Below are 13,129 nucleotides of genomic sequence, written 5' to 3' on the forward strand. Positions count from 1 at the left end.
GATTTTATGATGATGGTACATCAAAGAATTTTCTGAGTGGTTTTTGGTCTTCGCCAACGCCAGCGATTGATGTTTTTATTTAATATTAGCTTAACATCTATGAAGAGGTCTTGAGACTACAGCTATCAAATTAGGAATTACATATTTTCTAGCACCAATACTGAGAATAGAATTTAGAGAGGTAGAATTTTGATGCTCCCCGTGTGTTTTCTTAACAGCATGTTGAATTCCGGAAGTTCTAAGTGTTTCTGTGATATTCTCGTTATTTTGGTGGGGTTTCTGATAGTATCCTTGGAATTTCTAGAACTTAGAACGTAGAGATTTTAATGGGAATTGTAGTGATTCCATTTGTTGTCGTAAGAATTCAATGAAGATCTCTCCTAAAAATTCAGGGTTCCCTTTGAAATTATTAAAATTCTTATCGATTTCACAAGTAATCCCATTGAAATCTATAAAATATTTACCGACATTCAAAAGGTTTATATTAAAGCTTTGAAATTCTAACGGAACTGGAGATCAACGGAATCTTAAAGGTTTTTACAATAATTACAAAGATTTTATTCAGAATTACAAATATTCACACAATAATTCGCAGGAATCTCACCGCAATCTCATAGATTCTTACAGAAATACCTTCTCAAAGATACCCACAGAATTCTAAGAGATTAATATCCGGAATCCCATTCCCACCCCAATTCTAGAGTTTTTACCAGATTTCTAATATTTCCGCAATATTCCTAGAATGGTATTTAAACTTCCAGAATTATCATAAAAAAATCCGACATCCCTATCGGAATCCCAATATTCCTACAGGAATTCCGGAATTTCAAAGGAAATCTGAGAATCTGAGATGTCAGAATTTACACGTAAAATTCAGAATTACATTATAAATATCTGAATTCCTACCGACATCCTAAAATTCCTAGAAAATAACATGATTATCGTAATGCCAGAGTTCACACGGATATTACAAATTGCTACTGCCAGTAATCTTACCGGAATCTCAGAATTGACGGGGCGAATGTTTAAGTCACCTCAGAACTCCAAAGCAAAACTCAAAATACCTTCCGAAATATCAAAACTCATATCGTTTTCCCATGATTTTTACTCAAAAGTAAATTATTCCATTCAATTTCGCAATCTCAAAGCATGAGTAGCAACCTCTTAAGCTAACTACCAGTAGCTTTGTAGTAAATGCTACCTTTATTCATAGCAACGCGTTGTTTGTAGTATGTTCGAAAGGTGTAGAAAGGAAAATGACACAAACATATTCCACTCGTGTTCCACATATAGCGTTTACTACCGAGGTTGTAGTAAACTCAACTTTACTACATTTTATTCATACGGCCCAATGACTCAAACCGGTGATACGCTATGTACTACTCAGAGTAGTCCCCGGCGGTGGATCTATCCTACTCCGACAATGATTTCCCTGGCGGCGGAAGATCTCCCAAATCGATATGGGTTGTAGGACATTTCCCAGAAAGTCAAACCCCAGAACGACATTCCCCAGAATGACGTTCCCCAGAAACCCATTTCCCAGAATGGGACATTTCCCAGAAATCCTTTCCCCAGAATAGGACATTCCCCAGAATGGGACATTCCCCAGAATCGTTTTTATACGTTTTTAAATAGTGAAAAAAAAATAGGTTATTCAGTTTTTTTTTTGTCGTTAAAATGTACCTACTGAATTGATTCAAATTCCGGACACAGACGTCAAATCAGCCAAAATATTATTTTGTCAAAATCATTATTGTGGATCTCAAGCGAATAAAATCGGAATTGAGTTCAAAAAAAAACCTTTTAAACGGCGAGGCAGGTCTTGGTCACCTAGGGTGAGGGGGGGAGGGGTCATGGTTTGGCCAAAGGCACGGCCCTTACAAATTTCATAACGTTTGTACGGACAGAAGATCACGAAGGGGGCAGGAGGTGCTTTGAAAATCCAAAATAAATGACTACGTGGTACATCGGCAGACCTAACCAAAATCTTAAGGGAAAAATGCTTTTGCACAATTTTACATCTACTTAACATGATTGTACTACTGTTATTTCCCTGAATATCATTTCTCGGAATGCCACCTCTCCGAATGACTCGTTTCATTAAAAGACATTTCCCCGAATGATTCGTTTCCCCGAAAAGTGATGCAGTTCAAACAGGGGCAAGAATAGTCTTGAAGGACTGGGTGCTGAACTAGAATGAATGATAAGCAATTAAAAGAAGAAGACAACATGGATTATAATGTCATCCTCGACTGAATACATCTTGCCAAAAATGCCGATGATGGTGAAACTCGAAAGAACCGCTAATGAAGTGAAGAAGGGTGCATATCAGATGACCGGTTCGTTCATCACTTTGAAACACAAAAAGTTATGACAATTATAAGAGCTTAAAAACTTTTCGGGAACTAGGCTATTCGGGGAAACGGGTTGTTCGGGGCACTGGCGTCCTGGGATCTGGCGTTCGGGCAAACGACATTTGGGGAACCAACATTCGAGGAAAAGTAGCACAACCGTTTAAGATAAGCTGCTCTTACATATGTCATACTATGTTCATGATCAAGCTATTGGATTTGTTTGTTTTCATAGTTATTCTTCCTTCTTTTTAAATTGGTTGTTCTTTCTAATTGTATTTTTTCAAAGGGTAATTTGTATACCAAATAAATTGATGGAATATGCTTTCTGGTTTCATAGAATATTCTCCCTTCTTTTGAACATATGCTGTTCTTCCTAGGTGTATTGTCTCCGTAATTATGTAGATTAATAAAATACAATTACACTAGAAAATTTCTCTTGTCTTTGGTAACTTCCTTTCATAGCAAAACTAAAGCTACAAAAGATCGTAGTCTTTGTGCACTAGGTTGGCCCATATTAATCAGACTACAATAAAATACTGCAAACATTTGAACAAAGTTCATCAACTCTAAGGAGGGACTAAACGTGCTTGAAGATTGTAAAGAGAAAATCGTCAAAAATATATAAAAATTGTCCAAAAGGTTCGAATTACATTTCTGACCAAAGGTGGCGCTGTATTTGATGTATTTCTAGAATTTTGGATTTAAAGATTCTCCAGTCAAAAAACGAAAGATTGAAAACAATGTCATTAAAAAAATACGAAAATGTTTTACCAATGAGAACTATAATTTGGTTTTCCTCGATTTTGCAGTTAAATGCGTTCACTATTTACTACTAACCATTTAACTGGATTTTAAGACCCCAAACATCTCTTGCTATTTTTTTTTCTGGGGAATGTCCCATTCTGGGGAATGAATTTCTGGGGAATGTCGCATTCTGGGGAATGGCGTTCTGGGGAATGTCGTTCTGGGGAACGTCATTCTGGGAAATGTCGTACAATCATCGATATGCTATCCGGGCAGATGTCGAGGTCGGATCTGCGATTCCGGTGGAGGGTTCACAGGCGCCCCGACGACCTTTTGCCGGTTCTGTTTCGCGAATTACTCAGCTTGACCCCGGCGGTGGACTCAGCCTACTCCGACTCGACGTTGGTCGGCCACGTGCCAGGCTCGGTTCTGCAATTCCGGTTGGAGGATGATTTCCGGCTTACAGGCGCCCCGACAACTTATTACCGATATTACGCTACGTCCGTCCTACTCGATCTAGTCCCCGACGGAGGATCTAGTCTACTCCGATCGCGGTCCGGAGCTCTCTGGTTTTAACGCCATCTGCTTTGCAGCGACGACATAATCCGCGTTATCTTTCTGTTCATCGCATTTCAAGTGCTTCCATGCTGGCACATGTTCTGCACGATGTTGTCCGGATTTAGGACGCTTGCAGTTTCTGACATCATCTCGCTTCTTATATCCTTGAATAATGGGCAGTCGAATAAACCATTCTACGGTGTCTCCTCTATACTTAGCCTGTCCGGCCTGGCTCTGCGTGTTCGGAAGCATCCATGGCCCGACAAAAACAGGGTCAGGAAAAAGTTAACTTCTCCATGTTTTCTGGTCGTCCTCACCAACACGAATGAGTCTGTGAGTCCACCTTATTTTCTCCGAGTTATTCCACTCCTGCTACCACTTGGCCATCTGATGATGTTCCTCACATTCCTTGTAGTGCACTCACCACTCGTATAGCCATGAGCCGGAACGTACCTGCCAGCTTCTCTCGATTGCGTTTGGTACTTAACGCTGCAGCCCAAGCCGTGACTCCGTATCTCAATATGGACGCTTCTTGGTTCTCCAATGTTGAGCATGATCCTAGCTACAGTGTTCGCTGCTTCCGCTGCCTTTTCGCAGGCAGTCTACGTGGCTGTTGAAGTTTAGCCTGTCGACCATTACTCCAAGGTGCTTTAGAGAGCGCTTCGATGAGATTGCGTGTCCTCCGACGTTGATCTTGATTGTCTTGCAATTACTGACCAGCACCACCTCCGTTGGGGTGGGTTAACTGCAGATTGACCCCAGTCATCAACGATTTAATGATGTCTAGTGATTCCTCCGTCAGCATCTCCACCTCCTTCGCATTCTCGGCAGTGTCAAGGTTAGAACTTCATCGTACATCATATTCCACAGTGTTGGACCAAGTATGGATCCCTGTGGAACTCTCGCCGTTACTTTGGCTGACATCCGTTCCTGGTTTGTGTCGTAAACCAATACACGGTTCTGAAAGTAGCTTTGCAGAACTTTACAGAGAAATTCGAGGATGCGCACTCTTTGTAGGGCTGCGACGATAGCCTCCCAACGGGCACTGTTGAACGCGTTCATAACATCTATCGTTACCAATGCGCACTGCCTCTCCTCTTGTGCTTTGACGCTTTCTCCGCGCACGCGATGACCATCCGCATAGTATCTACCGTCGAAGTCTTTTTACGGAATCTGAACTGCCTTTTCGACAATCCGCTCTCGCCTTCCGTGTAGATCGTCAGCCTGTCGAGGATGACCTTCTCCAGAAGTGCTCTATATGAATCAGGATCTCCTGGCGGTTTTCCCGGTTTCGGCAGCAACACCAGCTTCTGCGCCTTCCATCTGTCTGGGAAGCCGTCTTCCGCTAGAAACTTCTGCAACGCTGGGAACGCCAAGTTTGCTGCCCTTAGCGCAATATTAGGGATACCATCTGGTCCGGGAACATTATTCAGCTTCAATCCTTTCGCAATCGTTCCAAGCACAGAGGAATTACCCTGCTGAATTTGGCGTACGAAATACTGTCGAGCATCCTGTTTAACAGACTGACTCAAGGAGTCCTTCGTCGGCGAATACCAAGCTGGTTTTCGTAAGGACCGCTCGACAACGGACCAGATGTTTACCTTACAAATGGTGCGATAGATCTCGAGAGTATAACTTGCAGACTCATCATCTGTTTATTGATTTCAAGGTGGCGTACGATTAAGTGAAAAGAAATGAGCTGTGGCAGATAATGGCTGAACATGGTTTTCCGGCGAAGCTAATTAGGCGGATACGTTTGCCTTGCGAATGATCTTAGATAAATTCCGAGAGTATAACTTGCAGATCCACCATCTGTTTATTGATTTCAAGACGCATGGTGAACATGGTTTTCTGGCGAAACTAATTAGGCTGATACCTGCAACGCTGGATGGTACGAAATCAAGTGTTCGGTTTGCAGATAAGGTATCAACCTTGTTTAAGACGTTAGTCGGATTGAAGCAAGGAGACGCACTTTCGAATTTGCTGTTCAACATTGCACTCGAGGGTGCTATTATGAGAACTGGCGTGCAGAGAAACGGCTCTATCATAATACGGTCGCACATACTGTTCCTCGCACATGAGACAGCGAGACCTGACCATTGATTCTACCAAAATTAAGTACATGGTTGCAAGTAAACATCGAGATAGGCTTGGTATAGGTGCTGAGTTAGTGTTTGATGGAGATGTGTTTGAAATTGTTGAAGAATTGGTTTACCTTGGAACATGTTTCCATTTTTTCCAAATTTATCATTGCTTATTTTTGTTAATTTACCGATAAAATATATCTTTACTACCTTGGCAACTTTTAGATAAAACATAAAGTACTTCCCTTCTTTAAATGTTCGTTAATCCGGCTGCCGTTTTCGTCCAGCTTAAAAAACGTTCAGCACCTTTCAACACCGACTTGCCCTTTTTTATCCACCGACTAAAAGTGAAAAATCCAAACCAGGAAAACCATCGACCTCTCAAAGCTACTACTTCCCTAGCTGTTGCGGTTGGGCTTGGTGAAGAAAAAAATGAAAATCCTTATCTCGATCCGAAACCTCCTCCTTCCGACTCAGGAAACACGAAAGTTGAATCGAGTGAAAATCGCAAAACCACATCATGTGTGTGTGTTGTTAAGGGATGATGTTTTCGAAACAATTTCTTTCGAAGTAGTTCTGCACAGGTAAGAGAAGATTTTTCGGAAAGGCATCACTAGGGGCTGAAGGGGGGGAAAAAGGTTCGAGCTGACCCAAATTAATCACGGAAAAAGAAACACTGGAAGTTTTGCTTTCTTTCTACGTGTACGCGTATTTCCGGACATGGTTGGGATGGTGATTTTTGGTTTTCCGGATCGGATATTAGCCCTAAGTGGTGGTGCTTTAAAAGGATTTTGGCCGGCAATTTTTGCGGCTGGCTCCCGGGACCGGAGGAATCCTATTTGCGAAAGGTTCGATCGAGTGAGTGTGGTGAGATTGTTTTAAAAGGCAGTTTGATTGAAGGGGTGGAGTTTGGTGAATGAGGGTTTCATTGTTTTAGGGGTGATATTGAGGACCGAGGCGAAGTCCAACTTCAATCAGGGAATCAAAGGTTCCAAAAACATGCCCTTCTGATGTGGAGTTGTTCGTTCGAAGACTTCTTCCAGTTTGTTTGAAGACTCCATCCATTTAGTTTGACGACTTCTTCCAATAGTTTTGGAAAACTTCCCCTGAAAGTTTGGGAAAACTGCTCTACTATGGGAAAACTTCCATTGGAAATGTGGGAAACATTAAGCCTGGAAGCTTCTCAGCAGAAGCCTGGAAGTTTTTCAGCAGAAGCCTGGAAGCTTCGCAGCAGAAGCCTGCAAGTGTTCAGCAGAAGCCTGGAAGCTTCTCAGAAGAAACCTGGAAGCTTCTCAGCAGAAGCCTGGAAGCTTCTCAGCAGAAGCCTGGAAGCTTCTCAGCAGAAGCCCAAGAAGCTTTTCAGCAGAAGTCTGGAAGCTTCTCAGCAGAAGCCTGGAACCTTCCTAGCAGAAGCCTGGAAGCTTCTCAGCAGAAGCTTGGAAGCGTCTCAGCAGAAGCCTGGAAGCTTCTCAGCAGAAGCCTGGAAGCTTCTCGGCAGAAGCCTGGAAGCTTCTCAGCAGAAGCCTGGAAGCTTCTCAGCAGAAGCCTGGAAGTTTCTCAGCAGAAGCCTGGAAGCTTCTCAATAGAAGCCTGGAAGCTTCTCAGCAGAAGCCTGGAAGCTTCTCAGTAGAAGCCTGGAAGCTTCCCAGCAGAAGCCTGGAAGCTTCCCAGCAGAAGCCTGGAAGCTTCTCAGCAGAAGCCCAAGAAGCTTTTCAGCAGAAGCCTGGAACCTTCCTAGCAGAAGCCTGGAAGCTTCTCAGCAGAAGCTTGGAAGCGTCTCAGCAGAAGCCTGGAAGCTTCTCAGCAGAAGCCTGGAAACTTCTCAGCAGAAGCCTGGAAGCTTCTCAGCAGAAGCCTGGAAGCTTCTCAGCAGAAGCCTGGAAGCTTCTCAGCAGAAGCCTGGAAGCTTCTCAGCAGAAGCCTGGAAGCTTCTCAGCAGAAGCCTGGAAGCTTCTCAGCAGAAGCCTGGAAGCTTCTCAGCAGAAGCCTGGAAGCTTCTCAGCAGAAGCCTGGAAGCTTCTCAGCAGAAGCCTGGAAGCTTCTCAGCAGAAGCCTGGAAGCTTCTCAGCAGAAGCCTGGAAGCTTCTCAGCAGAAGCCTGGAAGCTTCTCAGCAGAAGCCTGGAAACTTCTCAGCAGAAGCCTGGAAGCTTCTCAGCAGAAGCCTGGAAGCTTCTCAGCAGAAGCCTGGAAGCTTCTCAGCAGAAGCCTGGAAGCTTCTCAGCAGAAGCCTGGAAGCTTCTCAGCAGAAGCCTGGAAGCTTCTCAGCAGAAGCCTGGAAGCTTCCCAGCAAAAGCCTGGAAGCTTCCCAGCAAAAGCCTGGAAGCTTCTCAGCAGAAGCCTGGAAGCTTCTCAGCAGAAGCCCAAGAAGCTTTTCAGCAGAAGTCTGGAAGCTTCTCGGCAGAAGCCTGGAACCTTCCTAGCAGAAGCCTGGAAGCTTCTCAGCAGAAGCTTGGAAGCGTCTCAGCAGAAGCCTGGAAGCTTCTCAGCAGAAGCCTGGAAGCTTCTCAGCAGAAGCCTGGAAGCTTCTCAGCAGAAGACTGGAAGCTTCTCAGCAGAAGCCTGGAAGCTTCTCAGCAGAAGCCTGGAAGCTTCTCAGCAGAAGCCTGGAAGCTTCTCAGCAGAAGCCTGGAAGCTTCTCAGCAGAAGCCTGGAAGCTTCTCAGCAGAAGCCTGGAAGCTTCTCAGCAGAAGCCTGGAAGCTTCTCATCAGAAGCCTGGAAGCTTCCCAGCAAAAGCCTGGAAGCTTCTCAGCAGGAGCCTGAAATCTTCTCAGCAGAAGTCCCATTGGAAGACTCCCATTCCGCTGGAAGACGCTCTTCCCGTTGGAAGACTTCCTTTCTGTTGGAAGACTTCTTCTATTTCGTTGGAAGACTTCTTCCAGCTCGTTGGGAGTCTTCTTCCAGCTAGTTGGAAGACTTCTTTCAGCTCGTTGGAAGACCTCCTCCATTTTGTTGGAAGACTTCTTCCAGCTCGTTGGAAGACTTCTTCCAGCTCGTTGGAAGATTTCTTCCAGCTCGTTGGAAGACTTCGTCCAGTTCCCTGGAAAACCACCTTGGTGGTCAAAATCTTAGCTAAAACATCATAACTTTCCATTTCCTAAATATAATTGGATAGACCTGAATTAAAACTCAACTTCTGGGCTCACATGTCTAAACGCATTACGGAGCCGTTTTAAAAGCCATCAGTAAAACCGAATTCTAACAGCTTCCCCCTCTTCTCGTATCTTCCACAGCGCGGTAGCGACGAACTCCTCAGTCAGGCAGCAGTCATGGCACCAGCATCGGACAACAACAACCAGGACCTGGCCACCAAGAAGGCCAAGCTGGAACCGAACACAGTGATCGGCGTCGGAGCTATCAGTGAGTATCTAGCGTCTTCTGGCGTATTTATGTTCTTGACATCATCGCTCAACCTGGACCGGTTCAAAGCGGCCTGTTTCAGTGTCTTATCCTGTCGGAAATCTTCCAACGGACATTTCTTTGATATCGCCAAGAAGGCCTTCAGCGCCGATGAATTGAATTAATGTGCAATGACAACGACGCCGACGACAACGATTGCGTGAGGTGGACCCAGGCAGACCTTATTCTGATGATAGATAAACAGACAAACGGTTTGTCAAAGCCAATTGGAGCGGGGAAGGGCTGGAGGCGGTTTTCCTAGGAAGTTGCTTAATTCATCGCTGTTATCATTTAATTTCCAATTCGAAAACGATTTCCCTTCCTCCCCATAACCTCTTTCTCAGTTCGAGATAAATCGATGAAGGTGCCTGTTGTTTTGCCAACGGTCGTCGTCGTGGTTGAGATTTGATCCTTTGAACGGATCCCAGAAGTTTCCGGGGAACTGTTGGCAACGGCAGGGGGAAGGGATCGAAACCGATGTTTTATTCATCGTTTATTGTTTGTACGGTTGCTCTGCTCGGGACTATTATCGGAGATGAAGAGCAGCCAGCAAGACAAAGTTCGAATCCAGATCGGAAAGTTTGTTCGAGTGGATCGGAATCAGGTCCTGGCGCTGGGAAATGGGGAGAGTGAGAGATGGATGATAGTTTATGTTGTGCTAATTTGACGGGCATTAATATTTATTTGTCTCGGATTGCCCGGGAGGAAGGGAAGGGAATTTGACGAGGAGGGAGAGTGATGAAGGGGGTGACGACAATTAGCGCTCGTCGATGGTCTCGAATCGATGGAGAATGAAGACGAAACGGCTGTCGTGAGTGATAAGTTAACGAGGGTAATAAGCGAGCGATTATGGGCAATGAAAAGTTGGTAGAAGTTAGTCGTAAATTGATGATGTAATGTTTGTAGTTGTTTAAAGATGTTCTTAGAGCATTTGGTTTCCTATAGATTTATATTTTTCAGACACTTTACATAATTGATTTTCGAGTTCCTATTAGATCTTTGTTTGCAGAAAATTACCCTGTAAAATTTAGGAAACTATTCTTAGAAAGCTACTCCTGGAAATTTTGGAAATCTTTCTCTTATAAATAAGAATGCTTTCTCTGAAAGTATGACTACTTCTTCAAGAAATTTGGAATAAATTCGGAAACATAGTAACACTCCTCTTAATTTTGGAAAATAATTTCCTGAAAGTTTGAAAAAAAATCGGGGAAAACTCCTCCTGCAAGTTTGGGAAAACTTTCCTGGAAGTTTGAAAAAAAAAATCCCCAGCAAGTTTAGGAAAACTTCCCCTGGAAGCATGGGGAAACTTTTCTTGGAAGCGAGGAAGAACTTCCTCTGGAAGTCTGGGAAATCTTTCCATGGAAACTTAGGAAAACTCCTCCTGGAAATCCTGAAAAATTTCTACTGGAAGCTTTGTCTAAATTCTCTTGGAAGTTTGAGAAAACTTCACCTGGAAGTTTAAGAACATTTGTCCAGGAAGTTTGAACAAAAAATCTCCTGGAAAACTTCGCCTGGATTTTGCAAAATGATTTCCTGTCCAGTCTTAAATTTGTAATAGTTTGGGAAAAAATCGCATGGAAGTTTTGGGAAAACTTCTTCTGGAAGTTTGAGAAAACTTCATCTGGAAGTTTAAGTATAGGAAAATTTTCCCTCGAACTTCTCAGCAGACGCCTGAATGCTTCTCAGCCGAAGCTTCTCAGCAGAAGCTTGGGATCCTTTCAGTAGAAGCTTGTGGTCTTTTCAGCAGAATCTTGGGATCTTTTCAGTAGAAACATGGGGTCTTTCCAGCAGAAGCTTGGAAGCTTTTCAGCAGAATTTTTCCCTGGAACTTCTCAGCAGACGCCTGGAAGCTTCTCAGCAGACGCCTGGAAGCTTCTCAGCAGACGCCTGGAAGCTTCTCAGCAGATGCCTGGAAGCTTCTTAGCAGAAACCTGGAAGCTTCTCAGCAAAAGCCTGGAAGCTTCTCAGCAGAAGCTTGGAAGCTTCTTGGCAGAAGCTTGGAAGCATCTCACCAGAAACTTGGAAGCTTCTCAGCACAAGCTTGGAAGCTTCTCAGCGAAATCTTAGAAGCTTCTCAGCAAAAGCTTGGAAGCTTCTCAGCAGAAGCTTGGAATCTTCTCAGCAGAAGCTTGAAAGCTTCACAGCAGAAGCCTGGAAGCTTCTCAGCAGAAGCCTGGAAGCTTCTCAGCAGAATCCAAAACCTGAAAGTTTCTCAGCAGTAGCTTGGAACCTTCTTAACAGAAGCTTGGAAGCTTCTCAGCAGAAGCTTGGGAGCTTCTCAGCAGAAGCTTGGGAGCTTCTCAGCAGAAGCTTGGGAGCTTCTCAGCAGAAGCTTGGGAGCTTCTCAGCAGAAGCTTGGGAGCTTCTCAGCAGAAGCTTGGGAGCTTCTCAGCAGAAGCTTGGGAGCTTCTCAGCAGAAGCTTGGGAGCTTCTCAGCAGAAGCTTGGGAGCTTCTCAGCAGAAGCTTGGGAGCTTCTCAGCAGAAGCGTGGGAGCTTCTCAGCAGAAGCGTGGGAGCTTTTCAGCAGAAGCTTGGGAGCTTCTCAGCAGAAGCTTGGGAGCTTCTCAGCAGAAGCTTGGGAGCTTCTCAGCAGAAGCTTGGGAGCTTCTCAGCAGAAGCTTGGGAGCTTCTCAGCAGAAGCTTGGGAGCTTCTCAGCAGAAGCTTGGGAGCTTCTCAGCAGAAGCTTGGGAGCTTCTCAGCAGAAGCTTGGGAGCTTCTCAGCAGAAGCTTGGGAGCTTCTCAGCAGAAGCTTGGGAGCTTCTCAGCAGAAGCTTGGGAGCTTCTCAGCAGAAGCTTGGGAGCTTCTCAGCAGAAGCTTGGGAGCTTCTCAGCAGAAGCTTGGGAGCTTCTCAGCAGAAGCTTGGGAGCTTCTCAGCAGAAGCTTGGGAGCTTCTCAGCAGAAGCTTGGGAGCTTCTCAGCAGAAGCTTGGGAGCTTCTCAGCAGAAGCTTGGGAGCTTCTCAGCAGAAGCTTGGGAGCTTCTCAGCAGAAGCTTGGAAGCTTCTCAGCAGAAGCTTGGCAGCTTCTCAGCAGAAGCTTGGGAGCTTTCCAGCAGAAAATCGGAAGCTTCTCAGCAGAAGCCTGGAAGCTTCTTAGCAGAAACCTGGAAGCTTCTCAGCAGAAGCCTGGGAGCTTCTCAGCAGAAGCTTTGGAAAAATATTAAAACTATCGTCAGAAATTGTTTGAATCTTTTTGAAATATTAAGTTTAGTTGAATAGATGTTATTGCGAATAAATGAAAAATATATTGTTACTTTTCGGACAACTTTCTGTCCCAAAATCATTTCAGTTTTTCACCATCCTTAAATCCACTTGAAATGATGATTTATAAATCGCTCCATTCCGACGGCTTTCGATCTCGTTTATCGCTAAACTGCCTTCTTCCATTTCCATTCCGACAGCCGAATCACCTTTAATGGACTCGATGATACCCACACAAAAAGCCCGCTCCATCAAAGAACCCTTTTTCAAGCCAGCCAACCAGCCAACCAACCAGCACCCAGATTGCCCCGGTGACAAATCTGCCCATTTCCGGTTTCGGGGTTGGCCTGATGTTTCCGCTGTTGCTCTTTCGGGGTGAATATATGGACGGAAGGACGACCAAAGACCATTATCATATATCTTGGCCTAAAGGCGTCATCGTGCGTTGTCATCGCAGTCATATTCCTGCTCTGTCTTCTTCTTTTCGTTATTGGTTACAGGTACAGTTGTGTTCAGAATAATAGTAGTGAGAGCAGATTTTCATACAAAATACTTGGTGGCATGGTGTAACTTTGTTCTTATATGAGTAGGTATATAAATACATTAGTAAAATTTCTAAAATACTATTGTTTTGAGTGATTTCACTAGCTGCTAAACTTAATGAAAATTTTTATCATTAACTCATACAGGAACAAAGTTACATCAGTTTGAGCATTTTGAATGAAAATTCAATATATAGTACTATTATTCCGAACACAACTGTAGATACGTACATGTCCTTATTCCGGGAG

The 13,129-nt window shown here is 44.3% G+C and overlaps 1 protein-coding gene across 12 annotated transcripts in view; it reads left to right on the plus strand.

Annotated features, from left to right (window-relative positions):
* Positions 1-13,129, plus strand: part of LOC5578520 (polypyrimidine tract-binding protein 2) — a 1,002,030-nt gene that overhangs the window by 872,613 nt on the left and 116,288 nt on the right. For all 12 annotated transcript variants that reach the window (XM_021857613.1, XM_021857609.1, XM_021857612.1 and 9 more), the window contains one exon: positions 8,973-9,099. In XM_021857613.1, coding sequence (XP_021713305.1) covers positions 8,973-9,099 — 127 coding nt within the window. The remainder of the gene's footprint in view (positions 1-8,972; positions 9,100-13,129) is intronic.

Source organism: Aedes aegypti, chromosome 1 (assembly GCF_002204515.2).
Source record: "Aedes aegypti strain LVP_AGWG chromosome 1, AaegL5.0 Primary Assembly, whole genome shotgun sequence".
NCBI classification, from domain to species: Eukaryota; Metazoa; Arthropoda; class Insecta; order Diptera; family Culicidae; genus Aedes; species Aedes aegypti.